Genomic DNA, 15,804 nt, shown 5'->3' with positions numbered 1-15,804 from the left:
ATGATAAAAGCATTTCAGAGCCAAGTTTCATACAAAACAATGTCCATCACCATAGAAGGGAAATGGCAGGGGTCCTTATGAACTACTTCTCTGCTGTCCACAGCTATTTCATCTCACATGCAGCAGAGAATGGACTCTCCCTCCCAGTTCTGCCTCGAGAAGGCAAAATTCTTTCTATGCATGAAGAAGGAATAAGTTCAATTTTCAGGATTTATGCTCAGATAAAAACCACATTAGCTTAATTAATTATTTAGGCATTTTATTAATATATGTCCATGGAATCCATGAGATTAGTCTATGTCATCTAGAGATACTGTGGCAAAGCAGCAAAAAAGAAAGAATGAGCAAGTAGTCAAAAAAAAAAAAAAAAAAACAAAACCAAGAAGTGACTTAAAACTTCAGGGAAAAAAATGGATTTAGACTGAAGTGCCTTCCCATTACTAATTAGAAGATGGAGACAAATGCAAAAGACAGCAGTGGCCAAGAAAGAACATATGGGATACAATAACAGAAAATTAAGAGCTAGGTATTAAAGTAGTCTAAGGAGGAATCTCAGGGTGAAGACAAACACTTGAAAAAAGTCCCTACCTGGCAAGAAGTTGAGTTAGACCTAGAGATGGCTGTGTATGACTGTTTTGTCTCTAGGAAACCACTCTACCAAACGGGACATTTTAAAGATGTTTATTAAATGGTCTTGGACCAGTAAAACAAAGAGTGTACCAAGGCCAGCCAGAACACAAAACAAGATCCTACAAGCCAATACTTCATTATAAATAAACTTGGAAACAGGAAGATGAAAATTCTTTTCTGAAAGGGAATAAGATGAGCATGTTTTGTACAAATAGGAAAAATGTCCCTAGCAATAAAGCCAAGCTAACTGAAGAGGCAGATCTTTCTAACTGTGTTTATGGATGAAACACTGCTAAAGTGCAGAAAAACTAACAAGTCAAATGCTGCTCCTAAGTTTGGAAGACCAAAACCCAACACTTCAGCATGCAGGAACTTTCTAAGTCAACAGCACTAAGCAGGCTTGGGGAAAACGTTTTACCTTATAAAAGCTCAGGTATCAGAATTCCTCTCCCTGCTTAGTGTCCCCAGCAAAGAGATCACCATACAAAACAAAGGAGGGAGAAAAAGCAAGTAGGAAAGACTCCTTCCAGACTTCTTGACACCTAAGGAGCCTTCCAGAACACAAAGCAAGCTACTAACTCGTTCCATCTCGGTTTGACTTGCAGAAAACTGCCTGCTCTGTGAAAACTGGGATGTCAATCACTGCACAGTGAGACAAGTCACTGTTTCTGTCTGCACCTAACCCACAAAGAAGATCCAGAGAATACTCTGAATTTCAGAGACCCTAGACACGCATTTGCACTTGAAAGCTAGCTTTGTCAGTACCTCTGACTTCATAACTTTCCAAGAAACTCTGGATATTTTTCTGGTCTTTTGGATGTTTACCAGTTGAGTTACCTTTGAAATCCATAACCTGATATTATCTAGGATAAATATACACAGATCAAAAAGCATGCACCAAAAATATGATCCCTTTGAAATTCTGCTTTTGAATCCAGTCAAATGGAACTTTAGTTTCTTGATAAATCAAGCATTTTACCAAGAAGAATGCACGTTCAGATCTCATGAACAACTAGGTTGGTTTAATATATGTATCATACATACCTGGTCTGTGGACTGTACATTTTAAGGCTATTTACAGATATCTTCTGGTGCAGATTTTTGTGTTTATCCCTGCTTTGTGATTTTTAATTTGAATTTATTCCAACCACACAGGCAGTTTTTTACTAACCTAGCTGGGTGTGTGCCATGAGATCTGCAAGAACAGTGGCAGCAGCGGTGGCAGTAGCAGTATTGGAAGCAGCAGCAGGTTTCCCTCCTGGATGAGATGAGGTGGAGGATGCAGAGGATGAGGTGGAGGAGCCCTGAATAACCCGGTTAAGCCAGGGCTCTACGTTGGAGTGGCTCTGGAACGGAGTGGAGGAGATCCGTCCTTGCCGACGTAACGAGCCCTCATCTTCTGATGCTGACGATGTGTCTGTGATTAAAATAATGATGACAGGCATGTAACGTGGGAATGACCCAACAGACGGGAACATGAAGTTTTTCCATGTTCTTCACCTAGCATTCTCATGTGCTACACATGAGATGCATGTATTAAGCATCACATGCACAAATTCTGCTCATTGCCATTTTTTTAGGTTAAAGCAACAACTTCTACACATCGTACCTAGAACACCCGAAGTAAGATTTCATTTACCTCCTGCATTTTGAATGATGTAAGACTCAAACAAGGCTTCTACCTAGGGTACCTAGTACATTCCCTAGCTATTCTCAGTGAGCACACCACACCTGTTCCACTGAAAGGACAGGTCTTGTTCTTAACAGCTAAATTGGATCTCATACTGTCTGAATAAATTGTATTTTTTTTTTAATTGGGCATTTTATTTTTGGAGAGGGAATTCCCCACTTTTCAATTTCATTGAACAATAAAGTTCAATGAAAGTAATTTAATTAATAATAGTTTTATAAAAAATTCAGAGCTATATGTTATCCACATAAACTGCCATTAACAAGTACTACATAGAAATGCTTAGTAAAATATCTTGTCATTCTCAATGAATATTTGTTGCTGTCAAAAGTCTGATAAAGGTCTATTTTAATTACCATGCCATTTTTTACAACATTCTAGAAGTTTCCTTTTGGCACTCAATTTTTCCACAATAATTAACAAAAAGGTCTTTTCTAAATATCAAGAAAATAAAACCCTGTGTTTTTTGCATGAAAAATAGAAACTTTTGTTACAGAAAAAAACTTGCCCTTCTAAAGAGACTGCTGTATTTAAGAACTTGATCCTTATATACTGATAAAGTTCACATCAAGTCAGCTTGTGAAGAGCAGTGTAAAGCCACACATAAAGCCCAAACCAATGAAGAACTCATCAGGAACTGAAAAACAGCTTCTGAAAAGGCAGGGTGTGCATTACTATATTCTAGAAACCCTTCCAAACAAGGAAAACCTGGGTTGGAGTGGGATGAATTACATCATAAATTCTGCAACCTTAACTTTGGCTTTTTTCTTCTTCCTTTTTTAAGTAACTGTTCTTCTATATTGAAAACGGGGAAGGGGGAAGGGGGAAGGGGGAAGATCTTTTCCTCATCTTTGGGAACAAATTTCTGTTATTAGGTATTTAATTTTCTTTTCAAGAATATGTACATTCCCAATAGCTTCAGAAAAACTGACCTTAAACAGTCTAAAACCATAAAAAAAATCAGAAATAATTTCTTAAGAAGCAAGCTTAACTTGATGACATTTTCAAAGTTTAAACTGTAGATCTCTTATTATTTGACTATCCCTACTCAAACATGACAATTTTGAATCCAAATGCACAAACAATTAATCTTTGAGAAGATACAGCTGTGGTGCATCACCATTCCTGGCTTCATGCTTGTATGATTATTTCTGGTCTACTGCCATGGTTGTAGTTTTTGGCTGCTGACTCCATCTTCTCTGGGAGAGGAGCCAAACCTGCCCCTTAGTGTTTGCACCCTTCCCTTTCTTTTATGCAGAAAGCAAAAAATAAGCAATTCCAGAAATATAGAATAAGGCAGGATTACAAAAAGCCAGGTTTCCAAAGGCAGGTGCCCACATTTGCACTATACTATCACTTTCATTGTAAGAAATAAAACTATAGGGAGAAAAAACAGGTTTCTCAAAGAATACCTACAGATAGTATCTCCTTGTTCAGACCCAAGTTTAATGAAGACTCTCTAAAACTTGTAAGCTTTCATATGTCTTACATAAGAGAAAAAACAAACCAAGCCAAAACCCCCAAAACTCTTCAAATGAAAAATATTAACAGTGTATAAAAATGGAGGATCTTTAGTAAAAACATTCTAGTATCAAAGCACAATTACAACAGAAAAGTATTAAGGTAACATCAGTAACTATCTCTGGGGCAGCTACAAGAGTTAATTAGCAGTTCTCAGTGCACTGTGCATGGAATGCTCTGTGCTTGGCTTGCAGTTCTTCCTGGCTGGGAGTTGATCCAAGACAGTCACAGAAACCACCACCCTTTGGACCAAACTTGCATCAAGCCTAGTATTCATCACGTGAAATCCGTATGGGAAGGACAAGAAACTCAACGGGACAAAAACAAATGTCCAATAAATTTTTTGGAAGGGTGACTGATGAAAGCAGTTTCATTACTGCAAGTCAGGAGTTAGGTTTGCACTTAATGTGGTGACTAAAATCCAGTGTTTCCTTCCTGGTGACCAATGGTAACTGGAACAAAAATCCAGTTACTTAGAAAGACTGAGTTTAATTGCATTAACTTCTGCCTGTAAGCAGTGGTTTAATGGCTCAAGACAACAGAACTACTTCAGCACTCCTCAAGTTCTTTGCAATTTCAGATCTTTCTTGCTGAGTTAACTTTGCAAACAAAGGCAGACCAATAAAAAGAATTATTTTTGTGAACTGATACAGCTGAGGCAAGTCCTCAGGATATTTTTGAACAGCCTGACCTTCTATGATAACATAAATCATCCAGTGGCCCATTCTCTTACAACGAAAAAGATATAACAAGTCCCCTCAGTAGAAACAGGACAAAAGATTGCAGAGCCACTTTACTTTTCTTTCAGAATGTACTACGTTAGGGTGCTTCTGTATCCCACTAAAGCCCAGCAGGATTTATCCTTTGGCAGTGGAGAGCAGAGATGGCACTGCTATTCAGTATCTTCTGTGTTAGAAGACAACTCTCCTGCAGCACAAACATGTAATCATGGAATCATAGAATTGTTTCAGTTGGAAAAGACATCTAAGACCATTAAGTCCAACCACTGACCTAACACCACCATGGCCATTAAACCATGTCCTGAAGTGCCATTTTACATGTTGGGTTTTTTTAACACCTCCTGGCACACTGATCCCACCACCTCCCTGGGCAGCCTGTTCCAATGCCTGAGCACCCATTCAGTAAAGATGTTTTTCTTAATATCCAGTTTAAATCTCCTGGTCCAAAATGAGGCCATTTCCTCTTGTTCTATCACTTGATACTAGGTAGAAGAAACCAACTCCCACCTCACTACAACCTGCTTTCAGGCAGTTGTAGACAGCAATAAGGTCTCACCTCAGCCTTCTCTTCTGTGGACTACACAATCCCAGTTGTCCCAGCAGCTCCCCTTAAGATTGGTTCTCTAGACCCTTCACCACCTTCACTGCCCTCCTCTGGACACTCAATATCTTTCCTGTAGTGAGGGGCCCAAAACTGAACATAGTATTCAAGGTGTAGCCTCACCAGTGGTGATTACAGGGGTACCGAGCACTTCCCTGCTCCTGCAGGCCACACTACTCCTCACAGAATAACACTCACAGAAACATGGCCAGATTCCATGGCCTCATCCTGTTGAGTATGCACACCGTGTACACCACGGATCCTTTCAGCGGCTAGGCTCAGACGTTCCATCTGCCAAGTAGCTGTGCCTGGATCCCAGATTCCCCAGTTGCTGGCACTTGGATGTATGAACCCAAGACTGCAGTCCCACTCCACACAGAATACAGAGACCCTCACCTCTGGAGAGGTGTTAGAAATGGAGTGTAACAGGAGGAAAAGACAAGCAAGTGTGCCATTTATACAACACTAGTCTTTTTTATCCTCCTACTCTGTTATTTACCCCACAGTTTTTCCCTCCCTAAATGAACCCCCTTCCCCACCTGTGGTTCCACACCTAAATATCCTGCAACAAGACTCCCCAGATATTTTTGTCCTGGATCCCATAATGTGTCCTATACCCTTTCATGGCATCCCCCTTCAGTCCAGAAGGTGCACTAGTATTGACTGGCCTTGAGGGGTTTCATGCCTATACAGGAAGACTGAGGCACTCCAGGGATAGCCTGGGAGGGGGCTGGACAGGATGACTTTTCTCCCCACTCCTTAATGTGGGTTCCTCCCTGCCATTCTTCCCCATGCCTCTCTGGGCTTGTGTAGCTGGGTCTGTGACAGGCTGATTGCTCCTGGGACAAGCCTCAGAGTAGCGGGGGATGGGCTCCCTCACTTGTGCTCCTGTGATGATATGAAGACCACTTTGTATCACATAATCTAACATTTTACTTTTACTTTACTTTTTTTTTTTCTCTCAATTCCACCTGAGATTTTGCTCCTTCAGAGCAGCATTGCAGAGCCCTGACCTCAGGAAGCATGGGCAAAGATATAGCCACAGGGCACTGCTTCAAGTCTGTCCCAAAGCTATTCCAAAGAGAATAGTTTGGTTCTCTCAAAAGTACTGCAAGAAGATTCCTCCTACTTTTAAATGTAAAGGGATACAGCTAAGCCTAGCTGTCCTCACTCTCAGAGCTTCTGGAGGCCAGCTATTTTTTGCACACCAAATCTTAGGCAGAACAGTGGCACGTTCTTGTTATGATATACCTCATGTCAAGCACATAGTGATTTGTCATACTAGGGGAACGAGAGAAAAGGACAGAGTGATGCTACAAGAAATGCATTATCAATACAAGAAAATGCATTGACAATGCAAGAAAAACACTTATCAGGTGTTTTGAAGAATGGAAAGAAATATTGCTTTGAAGATCTATAAACTGAAACCTCAGGGCCTCTTTCCTAAAGCCTCATACGCAGCTGGTCACTATACATTAATATTCTCCAGAATTTCATTTTATGCAATTCACAACTTTCACCTACAGAACCAACAAGTATGTACGAAACCTCAACAGTATGATAACCATGCTGCTGTAAGAGATGTCCTCATGAACTTCCAAGTTTACAAGGACTAGAAGAATAAACTAATTGAAAGGCATGATACCTTCACATATCTTATAGGCAAAAACATAAGGGTGAAGAAAGATGATCTGTAAAACTACAACAGAAACTGCTTATTATTTAACTAATAAAGTAGCCAGAGAACCTACAAAACCAATATCCGAAGTGTGTGACAAGCAATGAAAAGTGGAATTTCCTTTAAATGGGAAGAACAGAAAAAAGAAATATAGCCCAGGAAGCAAGAGAGCAACACAGCAGATCTGTGCTTTTACAGAACAGGGGTAAGAAATGCAATGATGGAGCAGGTCACTACAAGTCATTATACCTTAACTCCTGGACCACACTGGGAAAGACAAGAACAGATCATTAAAAACCCAAGAGCTTGGGGAAATTCCTCTTCTTTGTATACGAGACACTCAGCTTGCTGGCATGATATGTTACCTGGAGAAAGATTTTCTTAATCTCTAGAGAATTTATTGTCAGACAACAGGAAAATTACTTTTTTTCCTCCTAAACATTCTGACCTAAACAATCTAAATAATTACAGCACACAACTTTCTGAATGTTTTAAGTTGTTCACAGTTGGAACCACCAGATGAGAGAGTTCTGCAAGCTAATGCAGCAACTTAATGCTCTGGCATTTTCTTCAACTCTTGAGAAAATAATCTTTTGCAACATGAAAAAAACCTATTTACAGCTCTGTCATGCTTGCCAAGAGTACCTCCTTCCAAGCAAGACATTAACATAAGAGAATATACTTCATGCATAAAGGGCAACTGCTCACTCTCTTACTGCATTCAAGCATACCTTTAGCAGCTACAGCATCTTCATAAGACACTTAAAATCTTGAGGAAAGACATCAAAGAACAAATACAACCAACACCTGATTATCAGGAAATATAGCCATGAATATAGACGTTTATTGCAACATACTTACATCTTAGCAGAACAAAGCATTTGCTCTTTATATTTTGCCATTATGTTCACCTGGCAAGATGTTAATCTATGTTAATAGATACCTGGAGGTGTGTATGTTTCTACTGAAGACTGCACAAGAACAGACCGTCTCTTTGAAGGCATGGGCATTTTTCTCTCTTTGTACTTGGCAAGTGCTGCTTGTACTGCTTCAGTGTGGACATCTACACAGAAAAACAAACAAAAAAAGGTTAAGAGATTAATCTTAACTGTTATTTCTTTCTGAAAACACGGAAAGCTCAAATTCAAAGGCTGAATCACACATGATGGCCCTTATGGCTTTCGTCCTGTCTAGCCCAACTGATTTCTCAGCTTACAAAAAGGAGAAGGTTCTCAGCTTCAGAGGAAGCAGCACTTCTTGGAGAGCAGAAAGGTCCAAACCTAAACTACTGCAACAGGGTTTTCAGTTCAGAATCTGTGATAACTGTTGTTTCTCATTCAACAGTGTTTAGCAGGATTGAACAAATATGCCTGCCTCACAGTCAAATTCAGCTCAAGAGCAGGGTCAAGTTGACATATTTTCCTTATGAAATCTACTTGAAAAGCTTTGTGAATATCATTTAGGAAAACCAATACTGAAGTTAAAGAATACATTTGTTTTGAGCTATGACTTATTTTCATTTGGGGGGGAAAGTTTCAATGCAGATGCTGTAAAATGGCAACAGCATTGCACTCTTCATCCTCCAAATCCGCAACGGGAAAAGAAGTGAAAAATGTCTACTTGAAGCTCTGGCTAAAGAACGCAAAGCAATAAAACCCAGAGAGGTTAAATACATATGAAGAATTAGGGAAGAGATACAAAGTGTTTTCACATTGCTGAAAGCAAAAATTTCCCTACTATACTCACGGGGTCTATTTTAGAGCTTCTTATTTTCAAGATGAAACTGAGAATAAAGAGGAATTTAGTGTTCAGTCAAGACCACACTGCAGCTAACATATTCAAGTAATTCTAAATTCCCTTCAGCAGATTCATCTTATTTCACATATTTCAATGGTGCCAAAAGCTAAAATTTATGTAGAAAGAACATTTATGAGAATTGAGCAGAAAGAAAATGCCTAAGAAGTGAGCAGATGCCAAGGAGAAATGAGGCAGATCAAAAATACACCTTAACTTACAACCTGAGATTCAAGCTCACTTACACAAAAATAAGAAAGGATGCAAGTATTATCAGTATGCTTTTGTCTTGCCACATTTCTTTTATGTGAAAGCTGCTAAAGATGAATTAAACAAACTATCCACTTTGATAAAAACCCTAAAAACACAACCAAAACCCAAAAAAAAACCCACCAAAAGAAGATGTATTCTTTCATTAAATATCGATCCAAGGCTGCAAATCTGTAACGGGTTGATAGATCTATAGGTATGAAACTCAGACATGTAACATACATACACAGAGGTAATTGAAAAAGGTAATTTTTCTGCTTCATACCTACAGGGATTAACCTTGATAATGACTAGAAGTAAAGCTCCATACATTTCTAGTACTAGTCCTAAACCTGCTTTGGTCATGCTCAACACAGGATTATTTCTCTTTATTTTAAAATACGCTGATCAACTCCAGTTAAATTTAACAAAGCAAGAGATGGCTTAGAGTAAAGCTAATCCATATATATTTTAACAAAAATCAGAAGAGACTTTTGAGCATCCCAGAGAATGAAAGGTTTCTATGAAATAACAAAGCGCTATGCATCACTGTGAACCAGTAGGAAGCTGTGGAACAAAACACAGAATCATAGAATCATTTGGGTTGAAAGGGACTTTAAAGATCATCTAATTGCAACCCCTTTGCCATGGGCAGGGACACCTCCTACTAGTCCAGGTTGCTCAAGGCCCCATCCAACCTGGTTTTGAACACTTCCAGGGTTGGAGCCTCCACAGCTTCTCCAGGCAGCCTCTTCAAGTGTCTCACCACCCTCATGGGGAAGAATTTCCTCCTAACATCTAATTTAAATCCAGACTCTTCCAGCATGAAGCCATTACACCCCTTGCTCTGTCACCACATGCCACCCTTCCCCACAACTAGGCTACTGCTTTTTTTGCCAAATCTTGGTTTCTCCTGATCTTTATTTCTGGTCTTCTCCACTGTAAACACCCACCACTGAAGTTTATCCTCATAGACATCCGAAAGCAAACCTCTTAATTTGATAAAACTCCAGAAATTAATTGTTACGCTGTTAATTAGACACACCAAGGACATTACCGCTATCCGTAGACTTGAGAATATTAATTAGAGGCTATTTTTGAATAACCTTTAAAAATTTTGCCCCTTCAAATTTAGGGAAATATGTTAAATCTGCAGGACACAATTCCACAGCAGAGCCTGAAGTCAAAACCAAGCTGCATGTTTTTAAAAGAGATTGTAACTACTCGATCCATTCACTTCAACCACATATATATTCACATAAAATTTAGAGTATATTTTTGTGTTACATTAGCATCTTGTAGGAAGAAGGGAAACAAACTTTTTCTTCTAAAAAAAAAATCTGCCAAAAGAGAAAAGTAACACACAGTATTTATAATATGTATGTAAATTCATTAAATAACACTGCAGTGAAAAAAATGAAAGCGTTCTTAGCTAGCTGTATATTTAGGAACTGGAAAGGACTAGCTTGAGGCACAGATGTGTTGAGACATTTTAACAGAGTGGGATTGGTCATAACATCACACAGATTTGTGGCAGCAAGTTTAAGAACTACATTTTATTCCATTTCCAGAGGGCAAAATCAGTACAACCTCTTCCTCTAGTGCTCCTAGCTCCTATCCCAAAACCTGTAAAATACTGTATTAAACAATAAAAAGGCAAGCAGAAGACAGTCAGGATAACTTTTTAGTCTGTTTCATGTTTGGATTTTTTTTAATAGCTTTGATTTAACTCAGTTCCTTCTGTATTCATTAAGATCTATTTCCAGCTTGAAACTTTTTTCTAATATCTTGTCCTTGGATAGTAGGATCATCCCTTCTCTGCCAAATAAATTAAGTAATCTGTTTCACTTCCCTGGAATGCTTTGTTCCTATTCCACATTTCATTCAAGAGCCTCATGTGCAGGATGAAACAAGACTTTACTAAAAGAAGTAAAAGGAAATAATTTCAAAGAAGCAGAACATTTAGAGTACCAAAAAAAAAAAGTTTATTATAAATGACAGTTTAAATGGATATTAGAATTGCAAAAAGCTCTAATTGCAAAAAGCTCTCTACCATCATCTACTACTAAATTCTTTAACATTTACTCTGAAACTAATTTACTGTTTAAGAACTGTGGACTTCAGTTTTCTTCATTAAAAATCAGATCAAATGTGATCTGTAATACACCATATTTTTGAGAATAGGGAACATAAATGCTCAGAAGTGAACACTGAAGGAGATGAACATCAAGCTCAGCATCTTACTAACATGAAGATTATGGATACCAAAGTCAGGAAAAAAACCCAAAACATACGCCAAAAGCAAAAAAAAGCCTTGAAAAAATAGCTCTAAGTTTCTGCACTTCATTGGGCTGCTATCAACCATCAACCACTTATTACTGATTCAAAACATTTTTCCTTCCTCTGTTGTAGTCAACTGCACCATCTCTTCTTCCTTCTTATGCATCTACTCTCATTTTCTATATGTCCTTAAAAATTAATGGGGAGGAAAACTGAGAAACAGTTTGTGGATTACGAATCACCTTGAATCTTGCACCCTAAACCCTCCAGCTATTAGAATAATATTTTTCTTCCCTGTTTGGAGCCTTACCTTGTTTATCAGCCTCTGATTCTTGTTCCTGCCTTAGGCACAGGAAAAAGAATTTCTACAATTGTTTGAAGAAAAATGGCATTCATAGGTTAACCAGTTTCCTTTCTGCTCCCAGAACTTCTATAGCAACCAACACAGCTTGCATCTACAAACGGCTGCTGCACACTTATGTCTCATATGATTGCATTACTGTGACAAGGTTTGCCAGTAAAAAAAGAAAAAAAAATAAAAAGCAAAAATAATTCAGAAAAAGCTAGTGTGAGCCCAGGAAGGCTGACAGAGCACAGACAATCAGTGTGAGATCAAGCTTTAACACATGAAACAAAAGAGAGAGCTGCTGTGCAGGTATCACCCTGCATGCTGAGCAGGCTTGCTCCTCTCCTCTGGAGGAGCTTCCCAAATGCATCTCTGCATCTTGATCCAGGCAAGATGGGAGAACTGGCTGCATATTAGGTATATATTCAACTGACTGAAGAATAGCAACCAGAAAAAAAGTGCAAGAGTGGAAAGAAAAGGTATAGCTACCAGGAAAGCTTTTTCAGACACCCTGAAGGGTTTACCAGCTAACTCATTTGTGTTCTCACCCCAAACCAGGCAGTAATGGGACTGAACATAGGAAAAGGCACAATGCCTCCACTGGAAACCACACACTCTTCCTGAAAGCCAGTAGCAACAGCAATACAGCCATGACCAATTGTCCTCTGAACTGAGGGTATGAGGGTCTTAGCACTTATCATGGACCAATACTGGCAAAGCCTCTGCAAGTCTCACTTAAACACACTGTCATCACCATTTAACAGAACAAAACCCCGGTTAAAGCACTGTAATATTAAATGCTGTTCCAGGTACTCTTAGGAAATTTAGTAGCCTGCAGGAGTTATTGATGGTATTCACTGTTGGAAATCTGTTGATAATATTTACTGCTTGAAGATAAAATCTGTGGATGATGGAAGATACAGCTAATTTAAATGGGCAACAACTAGGAGGAAACTATATAAAAGAAGTGCTTAAACCTGGTAAATGGTGTAAGTAATTACATAAAAAGGCAAAATTGTTTAATTTGATTATTTTTAAGTAATTTAGATTGGTGGTTCTAAAATAACTCATTGCTCAAGAGATTCTGTTCTACCAAAAGTTGCATTTTAGCCTCATTAACTATTCTTGAAAAGGACATAGCAGAACTGATGAGATGCGAAGAAAGAAAAATAAAATAACTACAACAACAAAAAGGCTGGAAGAAAATAGGAACAGAAGAAACAACACCTTTCCACCCAGCTCCCCTCAAAAGTCTAGAATAAGTAAGACACACAATTGATAGAAGAAACAATAGTACCCAAACCTAGAGCCTAAAGCTGCTTATCCTTCACGAGAAGTAACGTATCAACATACAGGGATATTTAAAAAACGTAAGAGCATTTCAAGCTGGTGGTGGTGAACACCTTTTCCTCAGGTAGCAAGTGCTTTTAGTATAGCTGTCATTTCTCAGATAAACAAGGACTGCTTTGTGAAGTGAAACTGTGAATCTTTTTATCTGAAATTACTGGGAGGAACCAAGTAACTGGTATTTTCCAAGACATCTTGTCAACATTTATGTTCATACACTACATATACATAAATCACACAGCACAAGTAACCACGACAGAGCATTGACAGCAATATGAAGCATTCTGAGACTTGAACGAACTAGGTGATTCAACATTTATTAGAAGCACTGTAGTAATGCTTTCAAAGAGCAAAAATACATGTACGAAACACCTTGCCTTTTAATTTCAGCCTAGCCCTACACTGAGATAAAGAGAACTAACTTAATAAATCAAGCATTTTTTTTCCTAAAAATTTGAGAGGAAAAAAGAGGAAAATATATTGGCTTCTGAAAGCTGTATCTACATTACCTTCCTTAGACATAAGTTTAACCTAAATCAAACACAGTAAAAACAACTGGTGTTTGCTTCTGATACCACCTGAGCACACTAAACCTTGTCATATATAACTAATGGGGAAAAAGAAACCAAATTCCCCATGTTGCAACTAAGAATTTTTTCCTAAAAAGTTTCCATTTCAAAGTGAAGAACAGCTTCTAAGCAAGAACATTTAATGAAACATGAGTTAGAGCAGTGAGGGGAAACCACAGAAAGAGATAAAGCACTACCTAAGGTTCTGGCACTGGCCAGAACTAAGTGCAAGAAATAAACTAGATCCCCTACACATCAGGCTTCTCACTATTGTGACAAAGAATTTCACAGGGAAACAGTCTACATCAACCACCTGAAAAGTAACAATGGAAACAGGATGTGATGAGGATATTAAGGTATTTTCACAGAAGTTTCCAAAACAGGTTTGTCACAGTGGTGTCCATTTAAAATTAAGTAGAATATCCATTGTGACACTTCCCTTTTTTGTGCACTTGTTTTAAACCAGGAAATATTTGAAAGTGAGCTACAATAAATATGATAATCCTGTAACCTTCCTTTAACAACACAGCCCATACAGACAAGCAAACAAACGAAAAAAAACCTAAAACACAACCAAACCAAAAAAATCCCCAAAACACACAACCCACACACTGCAGTCTTCTAAATGTTTAAATAACTGATCTAGAGATTGGAAACCCAATCAGCAAACAAGAGAAAATTGTTAATTGTGGTGTAAAATCTACAGTAATAAAAACATCAGAAGGCATGTCTACAATTTGTTTCCCTCCTAGCATACACTCCATTCTAGTTTCAAACCAAATCACTCATGTATAGAAATACAAAGAGCATCTTGAAAAATATTCATTACCACTTTCCTTCTTCCAAAGCAGTACCAACTGTTTCTTTAGGCGTAGGAACTATTGTGCTGGACACTTTTCCTCTGAAGACCCCTGACATTTTAGCTACATTTCTTGTCCTTACCAGATCGGAAGCGCTCATCCCTTGAGTTGGTAGAACGAGATTTCTGCTGTTTAGACACAGCAGTGGTAGCTTGAGAAGAGCCTGGGACTCTGTTATCTGCTTGCAGGGATGGATCCACACCTGAAAGACAGTTTTCTTTCAGTACAAAATCAGGTTTGCAAATAAAGTATCTGCTTCCCATGTCTAGGTCGTTTTACCAACTTTGTTATAAACTACAAATGGAAGAAACTATAAAGGCTATTATAGACTCCAAGACACCAAAGTTGTGCATTCCCTAGAAAAGGAACTACAGAACACAGTGCTATAGGGTATGTAAAACTTATCCCATTCCTATTGAATGCTAGGCTCAAGTACCCACAAAGAAGTGAAAAAAAGAAACAAACTAAAATCACTGCTATATGGAATCACAAAACAGCCCAGGTTGGAAAGGGCCTTGAAAGATCATCCGGTCCAACCTTTTGGATGGAACAGATAGGGTGTGTAGCCTTTGGAAGGAGCAGAAATATTTTTCAGAGAATGGAAAAATTCCAAAGGACTGCACTCTTAAAGGCAGTTTTCTAAGCTAGCTGACTATGCCTTTCTGTTCAGCATGGCTAATAGAGTATTAACTAAAAGGAGATGCTGTCAATGCCTATAAATATCTCAAGGGCTGGCATCAAGAGGATGGGGCCAAACTCTTTTCAGTGGTGCCCAGTAACAGGACAAGGGACAACATGCATGAACTGCAACACAGAAGGTTCCATCTGAACAGGAGGGGAAAATTCTTTACTTTGAGGGTGAGAGAGCACTTGAAAGGCTGCCTAGAAAGCTTGTGGAGTCTCTTTCCACAGAGATTTAAAACCCACTGTGATGTGATCTTTCTTTAGTGGGGGGTCAGGAGGTGGGAGTTGGACTAGATGATCTCCAGAGGTCCCTTTCAATTCCTACCATTTTATGATTCTGTAATATGCACTCATTAATCATCAAGTAATGAAAAATACTGAAGCAAAATTAACAGTCATGACAGACACTATTCCCTAGCTTTGTCTCACAAATTAGATGACAGTCTTCTGTTTTAGAGATCACTTTTGAATATCTCCTCCCCTTCCATCCAAGTAGAATACAATTTTCCTTTACAATGCTGTCCTGCTTTCCCTGAGAGGCTCCTAATTATTTCTACCTTCCTTGTCCCCTATCTCAAGCTTCTTCCTTGCACCTATTGCTGAAGTTTTATCAGAACTAAAGTTCCCAGAGTATTGCAAAGGAGATGAAGATGGATTTACACTACAGGTAAGAGCATGAAACACTCTGCTTACATTGAAGCCAAAGTAAGTTCATTTTTTTCAGGAATAACAACATGAGAAAAAGAAGTAACACCTTTTAATATTAATGGGGTTTAATGACCCAAATGCAGGAAATTGATCAGTGACAAATCTGG

At 38.6% G+C, this 15,804-nt stretch overlaps 1 protein-coding gene across 4 annotated transcripts in view; it reads right to left on the bottom strand.

Moving 5' to 3' along the window:
• The window catches only part of DIP2A (disco interacting protein 2 homolog A), a 100,804-nt gene that overhangs the window by 46,734 nt on the left and 38,266 nt on the right, over window positions 1–15,804 (bottom strand). For 3 of the 4 annotated variants that reach the window (XM_054381216.1, XM_054381215.1, XM_054381218.1), the window contains exons 3-5: window positions 14,388–14,507; window positions 7,804–7,923; window positions 1,802–2,047 (exon numbers count right to left, since the gene is read on the bottom strand). In XM_054381216.1, the coding sequence (XP_054237191.1) occupies window positions 1,802–2,047; window positions 7,804–7,923; window positions 14,388–14,507 (486 nt within the window). The remainder of the gene's footprint in view (window positions 1–1,801; window positions 2,048–7,803; window positions 7,924–14,387; window positions 14,508–15,804) is intronic. The other variant, XM_054381214.1, reaches the window with a different exon arrangement.

This window comes from Indicator indicator, chromosome 5 (genome assembly GCF_027791375.1).
Source record: "Indicator indicator isolate 239-I01 chromosome 5, UM_Iind_1.1, whole genome shotgun sequence".
NCBI lineage: Eukaryota > Metazoa > Chordata > Aves > Piciformes > Indicatoridae > Indicator > Indicator indicator.
This window is presented reverse-complemented; position numbering and strand designations above follow the sequence as displayed.